A 23028-nucleotide genomic window follows, 5' to 3' on the forward strand; every position below is an offset into this window, starting at 1 on the left:
GCTGTCTGTTCGCATGGTGCCAGACACGCGGCTGCCAATCCCGGGTGCCCCAGCCTCGCCTGCAACTCCAGGGCTCGCCATCCTCCAAGCCCACAGCACAAGGAAGTCACGCAGGCCACATCTACATCAAGTAAAATTACCTTCTTTCTTGTTCTTAATACACTAGGAAGGCTTCCACAAGATGTCAGCCTAACTAAATGACAATGCTAGCCTCAGGGTACAATTCTACTTTTCCAGCTCATGGGTTTAGCAGGAAAACCAGTTCTGCTGCTGCTGGAGGAGGGGGATAAGGGAGAAGCCCCAGAGAGTGTTATTTGGTCCTAGCAAGCTTATTCCCGAGGCAGACACGCCATCTTCCCTCCCCAAGTTGCACATGACGATAAGGGCTGTTGCTTTGCAGCGCAGAAGTCCCCAGACAGCACTCATACCTGGTCTTCCTTCGCATGCAGGCAAGTTCTCAGTCTTGGGAGAAATGCGATCTCGTGAGTTTTGCCAACAGCTGGGTTTTATTCCCAGCCTACTGCACCTTGAGACCCCAGGCAGCTCCCAAGGAACAATGTCAATATTACTGCAGAGTTCCAGACTTAAAGAGAATCAGATGCATCCTTTTAGTAATATCTGTTATTTCATGACAAGCGCACATAAAAACATGTTTCACTAAGAAAAGCACCCATAAAGTTCGTGTTAACAGTTTCCCAAACAGGAAACTCACTGGCAAGGTGCTAAATCGCCCTTGTTTGGTTACAGGCCAAAGAATGGAGAGCTTTAGAAAGGAAGCAACTTACCGGGTTTGAACATTAACTCTTAACTCTGTGCCAAATTTCACAATCTTCATGTGGGAGGAACCCACCAACAGATACTGATGCAAAAAAGCAAAAGGGTTCCAAAAGATACCCACTTTTGGCCTTCTGGTAATAGCAAAAAGAGGTAGCACAAGAGAGGAATAACATTTGACCTTACAGCTGTTGTCATTTTATTAATTACATCCTTTGGAATGTTGTTTTCAAGTGTTCTGTTACTGTATTTAAACGTTCTTAACATTCACATCAACACTTCAGAGCAGGGTTCTGCGCCACCTGGGCTGCGATGGGAAGCACAACCACAGGTACTTCGGTGTAGGAGTTCCATCAGACAGCTGGCAACTGGCTGCTAAGGCTGGGCGTCAGCTTCTGCACTTCTCGTACAGTGAGCATGACAGTGAAGAAACTCTGTAAATAGGTTTATGTAATTTCTTTGCATGTATTTCATTCTAGAGCAAAGGTGAAAATATTTACAATGGTGGAGCAATTTAAAAAGTTTCTCTAGCATTTCCTAGTTCGCTTTATCATTAAAGACGGTTACTTTCCTGATAGGTTGGCAGTGGGTTTTTTTGGTTTGCTTTGGTTTCTGGGGTGGGCTTGAGGTTTTCTTTTGGTTTGTTTAAAGAGCTCACCTTCTCCATCTCTTTATTTCCACTTAGCACTTCCCTTCAGTCCGCTCTGGACAGGAATGCCCACCACAGAAAGGAAGCACCGCAGCCAGTATTACATTTATGCCACACGAGAGCAAAGGAGAAGCAGGCAGAAAACAGTAAGTGTTAGTTTAAATAAGTACCTCTAAGGAACCAAAGCTTAATAACGAAGGTAAATGGCCATTTTATTTTTAAATCTTTCTTTGACACAATTCATCGTCTTCCTCCATCAGCGTGGGAAGTTTGTTATTCTCAGTTCATCCCACATCTTGAGGTCATAAGTGATACCTCGCTGCTACAGACCAAACATTTTCAAGTGCCTTCTACTATGTTATTGCTTTGTATCTCAAGGTGAAAACAAAAAAAGCTTATCCAGGCTGCCTGGAGTAGAAAGCTAACACTCCCTCTGCCTCATCCACATCAAGCCAAGGCCAGAGGAGCTGCTCTGAAGGCTTTCCTGCATATGCACGCAAAAATCCTAAAAAAATTTAAATCAAGTCCGCTCATTTCCCTGTTCATTTACCATTTGCCCTCATAAACCAGCTGTCTCGGAGCAGAGCTTGCTCCAGATAAGAGGGCAATGAACTTTTACAACAAGCAGCCACGACAGCACATTTGGCCCCTCCACACTGTGCATGCACGCTCTGGCCAGAGACCGGCTCGGCTCTAATGCCACGGACAGATTTTCAGGGTCACCGCTTCTGCAAACGCAAACTCCTGCAACTCTAAACCACACGAGGTAACTCTTACAGACCCACCCCGCAGCGAGGTGCTGATGGAAGCAACGTACCCCCCTTTCACGGGGGCATATGCCCCCCGAATGTAACCGCTGACCACAAGGAAGCCCTCAGACTGCTCCGAGCCCCGATGGTAAATGCCAACCTCACGATTTCCTCTCCTGAACTGCAGTCCCCAGGAAAAAGCAAGTACAAAAGCCACCGTTTGGGAGGAAAAAATAGATTTTCTAGTTTCATAACTGCATGCTGTCAAGCTGGATTCCAATTAAATTTTTCCTCTGCCCCAGCGCAAGCTTTGCTTTTTCCAGAAATTTCTCATCGCTTGAAACGTTCGCTCCTGTCCTTTGCTCTCGGGCTGTGTGCTGGACTTTCTGACACACCACCTTCATCTAAATGACTGTTCTCCCCTTTTACCACTTACACAGGGACCACAGTGGCACACAGTTGTTACACATAGCTTTAAGCTGCCAAATCCCTCTCACCTCCGCGAAAAGCTGGTGCTAACCAGCATCCTCTGTTCAAACCCTGCATACTTCGCATCTGAAAGTTCCTTTTATGCAGCGATGTTTAACAGCAAACAGGCAGCAGCTAGCACTAAGGCACTTCCAACCACAGCTCTGCGCTGCTTTTACCGCCAGCTGAACACAGCCAGCGCAGATGCAGGAGGGGGGGAGCGGGGTGCTGGAACTCCTTCCTATTCCTTCTGTCGTGGGGACGAAGGACTCCTACCGTTGATTTCTCCCCCCCCTCTACCAGTGGTCTTTAACACGATCACAGTATGCACCACAATGCTTTAAAACAGCAAAGCTTCTGGAAAACCCAAACAAAAGGAACGTCACCAGGTGACGTCAGCCTATATACAGCCCTGTGTGGTCGCAGCGCATAAGCAAATCCATTCTTGTGCCGCTTCCCTGAAAAGCTTTTCAGTAAACGCACTCATGCTACTACAGGAGCTTCTCTCAGCAATAAGCCACCCATCTGCCATCAACAAGTTAGGACTAAAGGAAGCCACAGCTGCGGAAAAAGAAAACGTGAGCTTCAATTAAACAGCTGAGCAGCCACAGAGGACGAAAACTTGTATTAAGCACCGATTTAAAAATTGCAGACCTGTCAGAGGAGATCAAGCCGGTGATTTCAAAAGGAATATTCCAAGAGAGCATCGTGGATTCAGTTTTGCACTAATATCAAAGGACACTAAACCCAGTAAATTATTCAAAGGCTGTCTTACATTAGAGCCTTTTACAGACTCACCGCGTTGAGTCTAAAACTACGACTGAATGCAACCTCCAATGTACTCAAAAGAATGGGTAAGTTCCTGCGTTTCTATATACCTTGTATAATGAATGACCGGCTATGCTTTAAAGGAGCACTTCGGTGCTAAAGCAAATTTTTCTGCACCGAACCTTATGAGAAAAAAAAAAATGTTTTCTGGTTGTGACACTGTAATCCTCCGTAATAGAGATAAAGACTCATCCTAAGTGTAATATCCAAGTATTCTGTGTTTCGTAGTAAGTTGTCTCTTGCATTTAGAATTAGCTTGTCGGAAATGCATGGCAATGTTATCTGCAGTGAAATCTTCCATCGTGATGTTCAAAGTATACTGATAAGGCTATCCTATCTTGTTGTTTTCCTAAATTATATTCTGCAGGCTTACATTTCAAGTGGCCATTAGGGGCTCGTATGCTGGCAGCACTATATGCAATGAGTATGGTTTTAAAAATGCTGCCTGCCTTGGGCATGGCTTGTCCACCAAAATGTCGCTGTGAGAAGCTGCTCTTTTACTGTGACTCTCAGGGGTATCACTCAGTGCCAAACACCACTGAAAAGGGCTCGCTAGGTTTGTCACTGAGGCACAATTATATTTCTGAACTTGAAAGGGATCAATTTGCAAGCTTCAGTCAACTTACTTGGCTTCACTTAGATCATAATCAAATTGCAACAGTCAGAGAAGATTCTTTTCAAGGACTGTATAAACTTAAGGAATTAGTCTTAAGTTCCAACAAAATCTTTCATTTGCCAAACACAACTTTTAGCCAGCTGCTTAACCTGCAGAATTTGGACCTCTCTTTTAATCAGTTATCCTCTCTGCACCCCGAGCTCTTCTATGGCCTTCGCAAGCTACAGACCTTGCACTTGCGATCCAACTCCCTGCGGACCATCCCGGTCCGCCTGTTCTGGGACTGTCGTAGCCTGGAGTTCCTGGATTTGAGCACAAACCGCTTGCGAAGTTTGGCTCGCAACGGATTTGCGGGATTAATCAAGCTGAGGGAGCTTCACCTAGAGCACAACCAGCTGACAAAGATTAATTTTGCTCACTTTCTCCGGCTGAGCAGCCTGCACACGCTCTTCTTGCAGTGGAACAAAATTAGCAACTTGACATGTGGGATGGAGTGGACCTGGGGCACCTTAGAAAAGCTCGATTTGACTGGAAATGAAATCAAAGCCATCGACCTAACCGTCTTTGAAACTATGCCTAACCTTAAAATCCTCCTGATGGATAACAACAAGCTCACCACTCTGGATTCCAAGATCCTAACCTCGCTGACGTCCCTCACCACCGTGGGCCTCTCCGGCAACCCGTGGGAATGCAGCCCAAAGATCTGCGCCTTGGCCACATGGCTGAGTGGCTTCCAAGGTCGGTGGGAGCACTCCATCCTCTGCCACAGCCCCGACCACACCCAGGGAGAGGATATTCTGGATGCAGTCTATGGTTTTCAGCTTTGCTGGAATTTATCAACTGTTGTTACGCCCGTGGCTACAACGTACACAGCTCCGACTACCGAGTACACGAAAAGAATAAGCTCTTCTCATTTCCATATGGGAGACAAAGAGATTCCAACTACGGCAGGCATGGTTGTTACCACCGAAGAACATTTTCCCGAGCCAAACAATGCCATCTTCACTCAGAGGGTAATTACAGGAACAATGGCTTTATTGTTTTCTTTCTTTTTTATCATTTTTATAGTGTTCATCTCCAGGAAGTGCTGCCCTCCCACATTAAGAAGAATTAGGCAGTGCTCAATGATTCAAAACCACAGGCAGCTCCGATCCCAAACACGGCTGCATATGGCAAATATGTCAGACCAAGGACCCTATAACGAATACGAACCCACCCACGAAGGACCCTTCATCATCATTAATGGCTACGGACAGTGCAAGTGTCAGCAGCTGCCGTATAAAGAATGTGAAGTATAATACCTACATGTCATCAAAAATTAAATCAGATAAGTAACCTATTTTAAAATTGTAGGGGACCTACATCAAATTCTAATTTTTACAAATGTTGACATAAAGCCTAATTTTCCAAGCTACTTAATGGAAACATTGTTTATGGAGTGGTGCAGTATTTTTAAGTTTTTTAAAAAATAAATCCATAATATTTTCAGTGTTAAAGAAGCAATGATTACATTAAACTTGCACTCCTAATGTTTAAAAGTCTAAAGAGATGCTCACCTCAAACTATGTAAAATGTTTCATGTTATGTAATTATATGACTGTGTGTGAACATTTATACCCGAGTCTCCACATTCTACTTTTTCTAACAAAAACAGTCTGAGGGGAAGGATACTGGATATCTGTACAGAGATCTGCGGGGGGACATACGCTCCGTTTGTTCCACTGCAGCTGTAGGATCCCAACCACTCCAGCTGGCTCCGTTCACTTTAAAGGCAGCCGTGGAGGAAGATTTTCCTCCTCTGGTAATTTCACTCCAGTGAAAAACAGGGAGGGGAAACAAAAAAAGAGCAACAAAGGTCCAGGTGGGGATTTAAGTACATTGGGGACCGGTGAACTTATTTTAAACGCAGTTTTCCTCTCCACGTATTCATAGTTTGGCTTGCTTAAATGGACCTTGCTAAAGCTCACAAGAGATACAGAAAGGAGCCGTTCACACGCTCACGAATCAGCAGGACGGTCACAAATTAGCGGGACGACTCTCCTGGCACTTACAAAGTAGTCAGCGTAGCTTATTTCAGCGGGCTCAGTATGACAGGATCGATTCTAAATATTAAGTGCATTCAATTCTTATCGGCTCGCTGGTTTGACTTGATGATGCTTTCCACGAATTCAGACTAATTACGTACGGACTAGGAACAAACGGCATTTCAACACCTTTTCATGTGTAAATACCCTTAATGAAAGTTTTTCTTAATTAAAAGTAAATATCAGCAGCGAGGAGAAGAGGGAAGGAAGGAAGAAGCCTCTCTTTGTCCCCCCGCAGCCCCCCCAGCTGAGGCTTCCTCTCGCCTGGAAGCTATTTTCATGCACTAACTCCACTGGTTTCTCTGGAGACAGAATTAGCCCCTCTAATATAAGCTCTCACTTGTCCTCCTCTTCCAAAATTCAAGGTAATTACCAGTTCAAAAAAAAAAAGTACCTTCTGACAAGTTAGGAAAATAGAATTAGTTTATAGAATAGTTCGCTGAAAAATGTTTCATTTCTTACTTGATACGGGATGGAATCTAAACCAGTATGCCGTTTAAAAAAATCATATATAAATATACACACATGCACCTCATTCTTAAGGAGTAATTTGATTTCTTTAGCCAGAAGTACCATATTGCTATTTATACTATATTATGAAATTATATGTAAATATTTGCAGATCTATGCAGTGACAGTGGTACTCAGATGCCACGGGGGTGGGGGGGTGGGGGTCTGCAAAGGAATACATTATTTTTAAGTCAACTGCTCAAATATTGTAAGCGTTCTAACCAAAGCTAAAAGGACCAGAAGGATGGAAATTTTTTTCTATATATACATCTACGTATAACTAAATTGTGTTGTGTCCAATGCTGCAGTCTTAAACAATTACCAGCACACACCGATGAAAAGAAATTCCTCACAGTGTTGACATACCTTGAACAAATCAGTAATTACAGTATGCTAATTGTGTTGTACTAAACTACTCCGCAAACTTTTTAAACAGAAAAAAATCACTGCGTAAAAATCTGTTTGCTATTTCACTCTGCTTTTATATATCTGTATTACCACTTAGTGAGGTATTTAGGGCGCAGTTATGCAACAGTTTGATGTTTTATTGTGAAATCAATTCGTCCAAGGCAATTATAGCAAGATAAGTGTGACTTCTGTTAAGATTTTACATAGAGATTTTTCAATTCCTTGTTTTGAAGATCTTAATTTGCATCGTTTTACTTTTACATACAGTGCCCTTACTAAAAAACAAATATTTTGTTTACTTCCTGTGACTCCGTACTTTAATGGAAGCGATTCAGTGAAGCCGAATGGTTTTCCACAGAGATACTTTTGAGTTCTCCCAGCTGGTTATACTACGGTGAGCTGGTTTACACCTGTGCTAGGAAATCAATTACTGCTTTTAACTGAATATAATCAATCCTGCAGGGTAGGTGGACAAAGAGCAAACATTCTGTATGATTAAATCCCATGCGAGCCGGAGGCCAGACCTAAGCTAATAAACACAAAAATGTATCGGTATCCAAGGGTGTTTATCTGCTTGTTTTAAGACTTGCTTCATTGCGTACCACGAGTGAGTGCTCACAGCTCTTCCCTCACACCCAGGCTTTTGCTCTGCTCCGGGCAGGCGAGTGTGCATCACCGTGTGAGCAGCAACCTGCCCCTGCCTGCGCACCTCCCCTGCCTCGTGTCAACCAACACGAGGGTCTGCACCGAGGGCAACCGGAAAGCAGCCGCTCTGGGGAATGCTTTTCATGTACAGCGGTAGGGGACCAGCAGAGACAAAGTTGTAACTGAACTCATTAATTATACTGGCAGGCAAATAATCTTGCTACACGATCATCAACCATCAGATGTCAATACAGAACTCTGGTGTCCTCAGCTGTATTTGCAAGAAGGAATTCCACCTTTCTCCTCCATGCCCAGCAGAAACCCTTGCTGTAAGACAGTTCAAAAGGTACCATGTCAGTCTTCCACACAGTAACGAGAAGCGGCCACTTGACTGAAGCGCTGAGGTTCCTCCCGAGGAGGTGCTTTCCAAACACCCCAGCTCTGCGCAGAAGCCCACTTCATCTTTATTAGCTTATAATTATACCCAAAATGACTAAGGACAGATGTTCCAGCAATGCTGGATTTAATCCTCATCTCCATCCCAGCCACTCATACCAATTTTCCAAGCATTAAAGCACTGTTCCAGTCTGCCTCAAACACACCCAGGGGCCCAGCTTCCCTCCCCACCAGTATCCCCAGCTTCCAGTGGTCCTGCAGCCGCTGCCTTGGCTTGCAGACAGCAAAGCAGGAGGCCAGCAGGCAGAGCCTAGCACAGCACCGTTCAATTTTACTTTGACTCTCTGTTCTACACACTAATAAGCAGCCAATCTCCCAAATGCCGTGGTTTATGTCTGCCATTTCCAAAACCATTTGTTGCCAGGTTCCAGGCGTAAGCAAAGCAATTCTGCAAACATTACATTTAGGGTAACAGGTATCATAAAACTCACAGAATGTCAAACAGTAGCAGTGAAGTCAACTTGAATTCCCTTAGGAGGGAAAGCAATCGGCAGGCAAAACCATCGCTCTAGACAAGGACACGACCAGAGGCTGTTAATTTTTGTTTCATTTATTTTTTCAAAAAAAGGAAAGTTACTGTCTTCCATTCTCAATTGCTTGTGACTCTTCCAGGCAAGGAGGGTATTGTAATAATTGTGTTACTCAGCAGCCTCTGATTTATTTTGTTTACAGAACAAGAACCACGATGATTTGGTTTAAATTCATCGTATTTCAGCATGAGCACTGCCTGGTGACAAGAGGTTGTTAACTTGCTCTCCCTAAATACCATCTCTGTGCACAGCCTCCGTCTCTACAGATATTAAATGGCATTACAGGTGCTCCAGCACCGCTAGGCACAGCCTCATGCTAGTGTTCAGGGCCTTTCAGAAACAAAAATTTCTTCTACTGCTCTCAAGATCCTCATCCCATCCAAAGATCTCCTCCAGTCTCACTGATCTCCAGCCAGCTTTTCCTCCTCCCCACCCTCGTGTCAGTGAAATGCAAACCTAGCAGCCTAAGTTCAATTTTTGAGTCATTATACTGGAACAGGTCTGAATTAATGCCTTCAGTTCCCCTCTCGTTAGTCGCTCTGCATTAGATCATCGTTTAAATGCACACAACTAGAAATTACTCGATAAAGAGTAAAATGGGTTAGTGTTTAGTCTCCAGCTGAAATGTTCTTCTGCACCGAGCTCCCATTTCCTATCAGATGGAAACATAATTAATGCTGCTGTATCAATGTTTGTTTTTGTTTGCTTTTCCCCCAAGCAGAAATTATCTGATTTTTCAGCAATAAGCCTAGTTTGCATGCAAATCTGAGCATCTGATCTTATGTTCCATTACCCCCCCCTTAGAAGACAGTGGCCTATTGCTAACATGTAAAATAAGAAATATCCAGTCGCTTTAAACCAGAAATCTGCACTACACACTTATTTTTTAATGTGTCTAAGTTAATTTCTGTACTACTACAATGAAAATAAAGTTGATTTAATTTTGTGATCTGTGTAGCTATCAAAATCCATCTGTTCAGACCTATGAAATCTACCCAGAAGCTGAATTTCATCTTTCTTATGAAGTTTTCCATAAAAAATAAAAGTTCGGCGAGGGATACAGTATTTCTGCTCCCCTCTCAAAAAAAGAACAAGCAAGGAAAAAACAAAAATCAAAGGCAGTTGCACGGCAGCAGCTCCTCCCTCCCCATGCCCTTCTCCGTTGCAGAGAGTCCTGTATGCTAGAACTGGTGCCAGGCTTTGCTTTTTAAGCCATCACACTAGCAGGGTGCTTAACCATCATTGCACAGTCACCTGGACATTCAGCCTTTCACATCTGATATAAAAGCCTTTTGAGAGGTATCTAGGGAAAGGTAACAGAGGCTTTGACAGATTTCATCAAGCCTCAGATGGGGCAAAACTTGTGCTAAGGGCAAAACACCATGCAGCTTGTGCAGCTCTGGTGTAAGCAATGAAAAGCTGCACCTGCTCGCCTTCAACCACTTCTTTGTTTTAAACAAAAAACACAAACAAACCAAAAAACAAACTCCAAAAAACCCAATACACCAAACAACCCCCACCCCATTTTCCTTTTTACCATCATGAAAACATCAGTGAATGAACTATTCTACTAGCTTTGCAGCCAGAGATTAAAAAGAAGGAGTCTTAGATGCATTGTGTTTAAACTATGCTTAAAGAGCCACTTTCTGGTGGGAGGGGGTGTAAGTAATGAAGTAAATGAAGTAAAACAAAGTGCAGTGTACAGAAAAATTTTGTTATTAAAATTGTGTATACTGTAAAACTGAATTTGCCTCTTTCTTCCTCCCTTTTCAAACAGAGGTGTCAAAAGCTCATCCTTTCACAATACGTAAAGACCAGTCTACATCCTCTGCAGTTTAAGAGCACATCAGCACTACCCAAAGCAGACACATCAGGTTTGGGCCAGTCCATTGGCCACAATCACACCAAACACAGCACTTTCTGTTTTACCACAATAAATTAGCTGGTCTGCATTGGTTCTTCTCAAACAAGGTATCTCTTCACTAGCAAAAATTGTTTGTAGAAGCACGATGAGAGAGTGAAAACCAAACCAAAGCCAAACTCTGGACCCTTGAGACTGAACCCCAGGCGAGTTTCTGTATCAGAAGCAGCACAGGCGGCCACATCCTCATCCACGCTGGCGTGAGCCCCGGCACGACCCGGCAGAGGCTGCCCGCAGTGCTGCTCAGACCTGGCTCCAGCCCTGGGTGTCATGGTTGGTCATGGTGCCAGCCAGGAGCATGGCGTTTCCAGCAGGACCGCCTCGCCAAGAATTTAGCAAGGACAAACAATCTGTATCATTTAGAGATGTCAAACTAGCAAGACATCACTTCAGTGCTGAATTACAGCCATCTAGAAAGTGTCAGAAATACATTCCCTGTACAAGCAGTGTTCTTTATGTGGGCTATGGCAATGAACGTAACGTTCAGAATCACAGTGCTTCAACAACACGAGAAAGATTTCTGATTTAGAGAAGCGACAGGTTCACGGCCAGAACCCAAAAGCCTTGATACAACAGCTGAACAAAAGGACAAGTTTCAGGATGTTCCAAGATTATTATATGCACTGAACTGCCAGCTAAAATCGTTTTAGTAACTAAGCCTGAACTGCATTTATTTTTTTGCAAAAGGTTTGACTGGGTTCTCAAGGGTTTTAAATGTCAGTTGGCTAACTGCCTTTCAAATCCTTCTAACACTTCAAAGTAGCACAAGATAAATCTATTTTCTTAAACTCTCAAAAAGACTAATTTTAAGATAAAAAGCACCCCTCTCAAATGCAAAACCAGTTGTTTTCACAAGTAAAGGTAAGATACATAAGAGAAAATACAGTATTCTGAATATGCTATGCAAAACCTTTAAATCCAATTGGTAACAAGGAAACATCAACACCACTAGCAACTTACTTTTAAATGTAGGCTGTGTTAAGACAACTGCAAAAAAATTGAGACTCGAGAATCTGACCGGAGAGGACTGCACAAATGAACTGAAAATTGCAGGACATCTGGCAAAGCGCAGACTCCCTCCTCCGGTGAGTGTCCAGGCTGAGGGACAGAAGTCAGTGCAAGTGTTCATCCACCATAAAACCCTGATGTTAATATTTATTTGTAATCTGTTCTTAAGGAAAAAAGCTTTATGAAATCATCGTTACCTAATCAACAATTTCATTACTGTGAAGATATCAAGAGAACAATTGTACTATAATGAATTAAAGGTCTATCTGTCATATTTGACTTCAGGAACCACATGCTCTGGGAGTTATTTTGGAAGAAATTCTTCACAATGTGAGTGGTGAAACACTGGTACAGGTTGCCCAGAGAGGTGGTCGATGCTCCACCCCTGGAAGCATTTAAGGCCGGGTTGGACGGGGCTCTGAGCAACCTGATCCAGTTGAAGATGTCCCTGCTCATTCCAGGGGGGTGGACTAGATGGCCTTTAAAGGTCCCTCCCAACCCAAACTATTCTACGATTCTACAAGATAAAAATGACTACAATTGCCTCATTAACAAAATTTCATGTTTCTTCCCTTGATGCACGACTACTGAGGTTTGGCTACTAGGGGCATTCAGCAAACACTTTTGGGCTGAGAGGTAACCAAAACATTATTTTAGTTCTTCTGCTAGTTTTAATCAACAAGGTCTAAGAAATTTGACTTTTTCTTTTTTTTTTTTTTTTAGTCTTCTAAAAGGAAGAGACCAAAGACTTCAAACATACACAAAAATCATTTGAGATATTCTGAATTGGCAGCATAAGAAACAGTAGCTAGGAGCTGAACAATGACCAGAAGGGAATACATCTTGAGTTAAATCCAAGGTCTTCTCCCCAGTATGTAACAAACACTTCCAATGCACATACAAGCAAAACTAAAGTCATATTGTCTACTACCAGGACCTTTTAAGAAACTAACAACTCTTCCTTTTAAAAAACTCAAAGTATTATTTCAAATGCTGTTCAAGTAACTTATCCCTGTTTTCTCCCAGCACACTCTACTACTTGTATTTTGAATATTCAAGCAAAATAGACACAGAGAAAGTGCTGTTCTTTTCCACCAATCCTTACTGCTAAAGAGTGTGCAGTGCATCCACTGTTCGATGCAGGTGTATTGTGCTTTATGTCAGTTCAAAAAAAGCAGCCTTATTTCATGAAAAGTCTTGAAGTAAATGGAAAAGGTTCATCCATCAAGAAGGTTCTTAAATAATGAATGGGTCATAATTCTTTACAGTCAAAAGCAATTAATTTTCTGTATTATAATCAGGAGAATAAATCTGAAAAATCCATTCTAATGGCTCTGAATCTGAAGGTAGTGTTACAGCTGAATTTTTAATCTTAAAACACAGGAGCAGTGAGGACTTCTGCTGTTTAAACATACAATCTTCTACCAAACAGAACAGCTTTACTGCATATTTAATAGGTAGAACGGGTTTTGCGAGACCGCATGAGATTAAAGACAGCACTAGATACAGGAAATGCATTTCAAGTAGAAAAGTCCTTCCAAGATACTTCTCAACCATATAGCTACAAAAATTCTTGAAATATCCTTTATGAAGTATATAAAATACTGCAGAAAAGCGTATTGCAAGAAGTAGTTTTACTTATATGTTTGCAAAGAGCTAAAAATATTGAGAAGAGTGTTAATGCGGAATCCAACTCAACCCTACAGCAAGTATTCTTATTAGGATGCATTTGCTCTCCTCACTTTAACTAACTCCTAAATAATCCATCACGTACCCAGAACCTCTGCCTCAAAAAGCTATGTGCTGTTAGCTTGGACTATCAATTTCTGCCCTCAATAGATTGGTTCAACCCTGATACCACCTTAAGGTTTTAACCTTTTAGAGAAGAAAAAAACTGTAAAATTAATAGAGCTCTTAGTAAAGCTAATAATGACACAATCTGTTAGCAGTGAGAACATGGGAATGGGAGCAGGGACACAGACAAGTGAGTACCCGTCTCTAAAGGCACCACGCAACAGTTAACAAGGCGAACACACACATGAATTCCCCTGCACTGCAGACACTTTCAGCAGCTTTGTTAACCACCTCTGCTTTGAGCAAGCTGAATTTTAGCTACCCAAGCTGACTCACCTGACCCAGAAGGGAGTTACACAGTGAACATCCTCAGCACTCACCTACCAAAGGCTGCGAGCCAGGAACAAACCACTACATTGGGAAAACCACACAGCGGGCTGTTCTGCGAGCCCCCAGGTCTAACTGTACACCTCCTATTTAAAGCGCAAGAGATATTAAAGCATCATCTATGTTGTCCTCAGGATAAGGTAACACGCTTCAGTAAAGACGTGGAACTACTTATTGATCGAGTCTAGCCCTGAAGCATGCCATCCCCAAACGAACAACAACATCTGTTATACCAAGGTCTACAGGGGCTTAGGATTAACTCCATGCTTGAAATTCTGGCTGAATAATTTAAAGGTTAAGGAATGCCTCCTCAGTCTTTCCAGACAGCCCTGAAGATGGAAATAGCTGTGTCGCTGTTTCCAGGTAGGACAGACACCCAGCTTGGCACCCGGAGGCCGGCAGACCACTGCAAGGCAGACCCAAAGCACAGGCAGCCATGTTTGGTGACTCCCAATGACAGCTGGAAGCTCCGTAGGTATGAAGTGTGTATCTTTAGGGTTCAGGCCTTCAAGAATTTAACAGCCGCAGGGCAGGCAGGAAGGGAAAGCCATCTCTAGTTTATATTCTTCTCTGTGGACGACTTAGCTCTGGGACATCTATTAGCACCATGGCAGCTGTGGAACTTGGAAACAAGACAGCTTTGACTACATGACTGATGCCTTTCACCTGCAATTATTCTCCTGTCCTAAGACAGGAAAAACTTCAAAAAAGGCTAAGGTTAGACATTTGATTAGGTTGAACTGTAGAAAAAAAAAATACAGCAACCTTTGGCAGGTGCTGTATCTCTAACATGACACTACGCTCCCGAGCAAAACAAAAATAACAGATACCTTCGACAAGTTACTATAGTCTATAGTGACAGTTGACTTCTAGGACATGTCTGTACATCCTTTACTGAAATGACAGAGTAGAATGCTCAGTGTCCCATGTGTAATAAGCTTTTGCCAGGTATTACCCTCTGCCTGCGAGTGGAGAGCAAGTCTCTAGACCAGCTAAAATATGTCAGTCCTCTGGATGAGGGACATCTGCTGTCCATAGTTAAAATAATTAAACACCCACATAGTCTACCACGTAATATAATATAACAATGAAATCAGGACTAAGGCATTTCAGGTATTCACAGACCACGCGTGCAACTTCAATATACCTTCAGTGCTGGGAACTGCTAAACAAGTTGCAACGCCTCGTCCACTCCAAGTTTCGGATTTGTCAGCAATGTAGGTGTTTGTTGACAAACCTGAAACTTGGAGAAAACCACCACTTTGTTCCAAATCCGAGAAGTGTTTATGGAATGAATTCAAAGCTCTTGTTCCTGTGTTGCAGAGATGTACCCTTACCAGCAGGGACCAGGACAGCAACCACCACATGATACACAGTGAGATTCTTACGCAAAAAGCACTTGCACAAAATAAGTAACATTATGTGGAGTCCTGGAGTGTGAGAGTGCTCAGCACCCTCCTCCAAGGCAGCTCCAGACTGCTCCCGGATCCTCCCGTGACTAACAGCTGTCTGACAGCACACCGTAAAACACGGCGGGCAAATGAAAGCACTGACAAAGTGGAGAACAACTCCAGTGCACCACACAGATAAATTTCAGGGATATTACCCCTTCATATCTACAACTGTCTATGGACAACAATTAACTTGACAAAGCATGCCAGTGAGAGTGTCCAGAGACACATGAAGAAGTTTTATACTACATTCAAATGAGCTGATGCTACTAGACTGCAGACTGCTTTCCTCTTCTTAGTGGGCACTCGATCATTTGAATATACCACAGTAAAGCTGCATCATCAAAATAGCAACTTTCCAACACCTACTTTTACTGTCCATTTATTCAAAAATAGTAATCTTCATCAGGCAAATCAGTAAGTGATCATCAGCTTTAAAAAACAGTTTCAATTGTTTATGCAAACCTCACTACATGGCAGCACATTCTGCTCACTGCAACTCCTCCGACTTCAGCCTATGCTGTAACAGTCAAGAACAAAATCTGGTCTGTGGTCACTGACCATCGGACACCCACTGCAAACCACGAAAATACACGGAAACCACTCCAGAAGGATGAGGTTATGTAAATAACAAAACAACCCAACAACCCCATTCCTCTAAAACATTAATTGTGCACACATATGCAATGAAACAAAACAAAAAAAAAGATGTGACAGTAAATCCACCTGAAACATATATGCAGCCAGTGATCCTGGGGTGCTAACTGAAAGCAATATTAAAAACCAGTATTAAATCTCAAAAAAAAAAAAAAACCACACTAATGGGGAAGTTTACCTATGGAGGGCAGAAAAAATTCTACAAATTCAGTTTCAAGAAGGGTTTAGGCCTCCGCAGATGGGAATCTCTGCACAGAGACAGATTCAAGGGTATAGATATTATTTTAGTACCAGACTCCTCTGTTATTACGTTAACCAATGACTTCATGTTATCTTTATCTATCTAAAAGCACATCAGCTCTGACCATATCATCTTACCCTAAACCTATGTTCGTTAAAATTGTATGCCTACTACTTTACAACTGCCTTTTTTGGACCTTTTTACCCATTACCAGCTGCAGGTCATCCGTCTTGCACTTCAGGTATTTCCTGGTCATCTAAACCTCCAGCCAGTCTAAGCATTGCTCAGTAGCCATAAACTGACTTAAATGGGTAAACTATGATAAAGATATTACTGACTTTAAACCGGGCGGTGGGGGGCGGGGGTGTGTGGTGTTTGAATAAGTACTATATACCACTTCCTGCATCTGCTTATGCAAGACAAATGTGTTAAACTACTGAAAGAATTAGGATTAAGTGACAAGTTCACATAGCTGACACATTGCTCACAGACAAAAGGTGCAAAATGTGATAAAGAACAAGAACAGGTTTCAGTGATCTGAGCCAGGAAAAAAAAAACCCCACACCATTCTGAGCAGAAAAGAGGACTTCTTTGTGATTCCTGTGATTATTAAAACAGCTTCTACCAAGGCCATTACACAGCCTGATTTCTATTTTGACAAGTGGCTTGGTTATTTCTTTTTTTTATGTAATGCAGATAATCAGGGAAGGCCTATTTTACCAGTATGTTATCAAAAACTTTCCACTGCCTTTGAAACAGGTATTTCAAATTAGATCATATTCTCATTATCTTCATTAATTTAAAAAACCCCATCCTCCAAAAGTCTTACTTCCTCATATGAGAGCTATAATTTGCAACTTCACTGTTTCCTAACAAAAAAAGACCATCAGGAGAACACACAAGTTAGTCTTCTTCCAAATTTCATAGCATCTTTTAACTTTAATGGCAGCTGACCAAAACCTTCAGAGCTGCTCCAGGCTAAAACCCATTCCTGCTCCCTGTCAGTTGCTCCAGATTTCCCACTCAAGGGCAATGCTGGGAGCAGGAGAAAATGCTGGCTCTGGTTAGCAGATGCTGGGGCTAGTTTGTAAGCAGTTCACATCTCATGGACAATGAAATCTCAACCATATGCAGCGCTAAATTTCATCCCCAGTCCATGCAGGAACCCAGTTACCAACTAACTAGCTTGTACATACGTACACACATCCACACCCCCGTCGTGCTCCAGCTGCAGCAGTAACTACCAATTTCATCCCAATATCTTCATCGGCAACAATAACTGAGTAAGCCCTCTTTTAAGCAGTAGTGAAATCAAACCCTTAAAATTACTGTGTAGTGCTATCAATGTGTTATTTCTTGAGGGGAAAAAGTGGTATTGCAATAGTTCAAAGTAATTTTTTTTTCTTTACTATTATTTTCACCTGTGATGTGGTGGAGGCGGGGAAGGGATGAAAGAGCTGTCTGCCTGGTCTGGAACAGATTCTCAAACATTTTGTACCACTTCTGTACCACTACCAGGTAATGGAGCTACCGGTGTTCTCTTAAGGCTTATTCTTATATTTAAAGAAGTTAACAGCATAGGTTTTATGATATAAAGCACACCAGTTCTATACCTCTGCATAACATTTCCACCACTGAGGCAAAAGTATCTATTCATGCAGGTAAGTAATGATAGGAAAGTGCCAGGATGCCAAGAAAAATCATCCTGCAACAACACGCATCTTTTCCTTAAGAGTTCAAAAGAAAACTGTAATTGGCAATAATACATCATATGCCAAAATTGAGTTTTCACTGAACTGAGTTTTCCTAGTTTCCATTAAATCATGATGCTGGGGCAAAGTTAGGACTCCACAAGCCAGACTTGGACCCAGCATTAACAAAGCAAACACGCCTGAAATCTTTCACAGAATGTGAGAGTATTATGTTACCTTGAACACGTTTGCTAGTTGAGCTCCAAGAGCCAGGCTGAAGGGCTCTAACCTGTACCTGGGTAAGCCTGCCAGGTCCCTACCCACCCCTCAAGCAGCACACTCCCTGAGACAGCAGCTCATGCCTAGTCAGCAAATATAAGGCAGAAGAGGATGATCTAGGCTCTATTTTACACAACTCCAGATGTAAGGAGGTAATTTTGCAGTGGATCTGGCATCCTACCCCTTCAGGAGCCTGCAAGCTTGTACTGCTCTCCTCTTGGCTCCCACTGCGAGCAGGCAGGGTACGTGCCAGCGCTGGGGCTCCAGACTCCGGCAACCCTGGTCCCGGCTGCTCTGCCGCGGCCGGCTGTGCCAGGGCTGCCTGAGCAGATGCCTCCCCTGGGCCGTGGCCCCGAGCCCCAGCTCCCACCCCACCCAGAAACACTCGGTGGAGAAGCAGCGAGTCTGCACCACACTGCAACAAACAGCCTCCGCAGTCTGACAACGTGGGTCTACGCAGACCCTAGAGCTGTATCAGAATTGCTGATAAAAGCTCTATTTTAAACCTACAGTGTTTCTTCATGCTGTATGAAGGTGAAAACAATGCTGGATCTCCCCAGTTGCTGTGCAACCAGGTGAGGCCTAATCCAGGCTGCTCATGAATGACAAGCGAGGAGCTCAAGGAGGGCAGCACAATATTTTGACAATACTTACAGCTGTTTCCTCACAAGCGATTTTGTTGAATGGCGACTAGTTAAGCTTGGCTACAGGTCAATTCATCTCACTTTCAGTATGGCTGGGTAGATGGGAGTAGCTGGATGGATGGGGGAATGTCTCAGAATACCAAATTACAGGGACAAAATGCTTCTGCAGGAGCCACGAGACAGCTGCTGGGGCTGGTGAGTAATCCGCTACTGCGGAGCCGCCTTTACAGACTTGATTTTTCATTTTGATGTTAATTAGTAACCTTATCTAAAGAATATCTCAAGTTTTTCCTTTGCAAATTCTATGAACTAATAGATATATCCAGAAATATGAAAAGCAGGCTGAAGTTTACACCCGCAGTAATTGTAAGAGCCTTGAAATATTTTAGTTTTTATCATATTTCACATGCATGTGAAAGGCTTTAGAAATAGAACAACTAAAATTGGAACAACACAGACCCCTGCAAAACTCAAATTAAAAAGAGTGAGCCAAGACAGCATATGCCCTTTCCAAGAGGAAAAGAATGCATTATAAATCTGGGAATAAAGCCACCTAACTCCTGGCAAGACAGCTCAGAGAAACAGATAATAAAACAATCCTACCAATACAGTCATAAGACATTCAAAGCTAGAATTAATGTATCCTTTATTCATTATTAGAAATATAAATAGCTTTAGTTTGTGACAGATTTTTAAGTCTTTCCTGTACAAAGGCATTCAACAGCCTTAACCTGTAATACAGCAACAAAAAACTAGATATGAAGTTGCCTTCGACAGGAAGCAAAAGGCATTATAAACTGGAAATAGCACCAGAAGCTGGCTAACTTCTCGGGGATTAGCTACCGAGCACCTCCAGCCCTACCAGCACCAAAACGCAGCAGTCTCCCCTCTCCCTCCCACACATGAATCTTAGTAACTTCACCTGCCTCCAGAGAAAACAAAATTGCCTGAAACCAGAACGCCCTGGCTGACCGCAAGGTTGAGACCCCTGGCTGCAGTTTAAGCAAGCCAGCAGCCTTATTCGCATCACCTCCAGTTACCTGAAGCAAGTGACTCACTGAGGACCCGTGCAGGATGAAAAAAGGCACGAAAAACGTAGCATGCAGAACGTCATCCTTTACAGAGACTCTATCAAGCCATTATTTACTAAGCTAACTAATTAGCCAGCCACCCTTGCAGATAATGAGAATGCATTAAAGTATTTAAAATTCCAGCACAAGCCTGACACATACAAAGTGGCTGCCCTTCTTCAAAAGAAAACTAATGTCAAAGGAAATAAACCATTTAGGAACAGTCAGCACATCTGAGGTGGAGCAGGAAGGTGGCATCACCTACGGTAAGTGTTCAGAAAAAGGTAGTAAAGCAAAGCAGAGGTATTTCGCATTTTTATTGTATCAGCTGTTACTTGTAAAGAAATCATTAGACATGACTTAAATTAGCATTAGATAGATAAGGCAGCAGCTATTCAAAACAAACAGAATTAACTTACAGAACTGTACAATCTGGCACAGAAAAACAGGGAAATTGAATGTACTTGAGCTGACAGTGATCTGAAAAACCCAGCTGGTTAAAATTCAGATTTACACCAAGAAATAAGCTTTAACTGAATATACACTTCACTGCAGCCTAGTACTGAAAGCACCCTCCCCTTTACATCGGCACTGCTCCAGAAGTGGGTAATATAACCAAAGTCATAGGGCACGTCTACAAAATGCATAAAATAAACTAATCCATCTGCTGGGAACGACACCAGGAATACTCCCAGGGGATACAAGTTCCCTGTGTACTTGATATAGTCCTGCTCTTTCAAAAAAGATTTCCCGAACTCCAGCTGAGAGTGCCCACGATTTTTTTTGTCTGTGTGTGTCGGGGGCAGGGAGGGGGGGATGTTTCTACAGCACTGCAAAATTGATGGAGGATAAAAATTCTAAGCAAGTTTGCAGCTTTCAGCACCTGTCACCAAAAAGCCAGTTTTACATTCTCTGTGAATAAGTCTTCAGGATAGCGTATGGGGGAGTATGAGGAGATGCAGATTTGCTGCTTAATTACTACCTTTTTCTCTACACATATATTCCTCATAGGATCTCCTCATTCATTTTAGTTGCAGTTCCCACAGTAGATTCCCACAGCACACACAGGAGCAGCTTTTCGGGGTGAGAAAGGCTGCGTATGGCAACAGCAGTGGGAGCTGAGCAGGAGGCCACCATACCCAGGCGAGCCTGGACAGCAGTCTTACCCACAGCTACAAGAGAGCCGAGCCTGCTTCAAACCCGCTCTCGCAACACAAGAACATAAACTTTTAAGTTTGTGAAGACCCTGCCTTCCTCAATTAAAAGATCCTGGAGGAAGACCGTCTTGTAGGCCATTAGCTTCAAAGGGGTCAACTGCTCAGGAGGAAGACAGAAGGGCTTTCAACTTTTTTTCTTTTTTAAACATGTCAGTTATTTCTGCATTAACTTCTCGTCTTCTTGGCTTTTTTCAGTCCAGTGACCTCTAGAATTGGGATTCTTTGACTCCTGGAGAGGTGCCCAAAAACTCATTCTGCCTCTAAGGAAATTCACAATTTGGCATTTAAGGGGAACAGTATCAAATGATACAGCTGCAGTCTTATTTTGTACTTGACATCAGAGCTCTCATGTCACCTTCCTCCCCTGAAATGACTCATTAAAGACAGTCTCCAAAGGAGATGTTCAAAGGCATAGCAGGTAAGAGTAAGCAAGCCCCATGTTACAAATTTTTCCCTACACAGTCCAAGAAGCCAAGTGGTGAGGTGGGGAAGATACACACACGAACCCTTTGAAAAAAGGGAAATTAAATTGAAGCCACTGGGGCAACACAATGTAGCCAGCTGCTCAACCTCTACACAAATAGAATTAATTGCTGGGGTTTAGTTAAGATGTTTTGAATAAAATTAACGCATACTTAATGCACAGTATTAGGTTAAAAACCATGGGGATAGCATGTAAATGGAGGTATAGGACTTGGGCCACCGCTGACATTCACAGCTATAATTCAACTGCTGGGAAGCTTGCAAAGGAGAAACATCCATCAGGACCTTCCAACACTAACTACAGCACAAACAAATCCCAGGGTTATCTTCCTACTCAGGAAAGAGGATTTTTTAAAAGCATTGTATACCAATGTTGCTAATTAACATCTGGAATGAACCTGAAACCTGTCAATACAAATGGTCACAAGCTGATATCAGGAAAGAAAAAGAAACTTCAAAATATAGATAAATCTCAACCACATAACAAGGGGTGTCTCAAAGTCACAGGAAGATACTTCAGGATCTCCAGCATTCCTTAATACTTGTGAGTATTTCTTTTAATTTTGAGAGAAATTCTGAGACTAAATTCATACATCAAGACAACAAACAAAACTTAACTGTATCAGAATTATTTGAAGTCTTGTCTAGTTTAAGATAGCAAACGCCCTGACTCCCGCAAACTGCCCCTATGTGCAGCCTCACACTGCATAGACTAATCAATCTGTCATCATAAAAAAACTCCCACCACTCCAAATAAACAAACAAAAAACCCCACCCAAAACAAAAAGGTGCCTGCCCCACTTGTTGGTGAGAACCTCAGTCCAACATTCAATCAACACAAAGGCAATAAAAAGCACCTTTTTTTCTTTTCTAAAGGAATCCGTGTTTTAAATATGAGACCAAAAGATACTCCCTAAAACACAGCCGATGAAAGGCAAGCCAAACGGACAGTTTGGAGCAGGCAAGCAGCAGAAAGGGCTCGGTGGCCAGAGAACCCCCGACCAAGGGCACCCGCCTGCGGCCTCAGCACCTTAGCCTAGCAGAGCTAGTAAACCAGTCTGCAATCACCAAGACTAACGCGTCTGCCTCCACAAGAACTGTACCTCATCTCCCTCCAGTTACCCCACATCACCCACTTTTCCTTCCTCCACAAAGATACTTAGCTCTCAAGACACCACACCTACAAAGTTAAACAGTTTCTAAACTAAGAACCTTTGATTTTCAAAGCCTTTTGATTTTTCTTTTCAAAGAGCTACCAGGCTTCATTTTCCAAGTTCTTTCTGCAGGTTTCATAAAGTAACTGATAATGTCAATTCAAGTTATCACATTCAGTAAACCACAGATGACAGCACCTCAGGCACAGAGAAGAGATTATGAGCTGAGAAGCAATTTTTTTTTCTGGCCACATATGGCAGCAGTAGAACACCCAGTGAATGGCAAAAATCTTTTTTCTTGACAGTCAGAGGTT

At 42.7% G+C, this 23028-nt stretch overlaps 2 protein-coding genes across 2 annotated transcripts in view; one reads left to right on the forward strand and one right to left on the reverse strand.

Moving 5' to 3' along the window:
* The window catches only part of CTNNA1 (catenin alpha 1), a 119942-nt gene that overhangs the window by 54627 nt on the left and 42287 nt on the right, over window positions 1-23028 (reverse strand). The gene's annotated exons all lie outside the window — the stretch shown is intronic.
* On the forward strand, window positions 2906-6820 carry LRRTM2 (leucine rich repeat transmembrane neuronal 2). The gene is made up of 2 exons (XM_009944355.2): window positions 2906-3494; window positions 3836-6820. The coding sequence occupies exons 1-2, from the start codon at window positions 3491-3493 to the stop codon at window positions 5380-5382; spliced, it is 1551 nt and encodes a 516-aa protein (XP_009942657.2). The 5' UTR covers window positions 2906-3490; the 3' UTR covers window positions 5383-6820.

The sequence above is a fragment of the Opisthocomus hoazin genome, chromosome 23 (assembly GCF_030867145.1).
Source record: "Opisthocomus hoazin isolate bOpiHoa1 chromosome 23, bOpiHoa1.hap1, whole genome shotgun sequence".
Lineage (NCBI taxonomy): Eukaryota > Metazoa > Chordata > Aves > Opisthocomiformes > Opisthocomidae > Opisthocomus > Opisthocomus hoazin.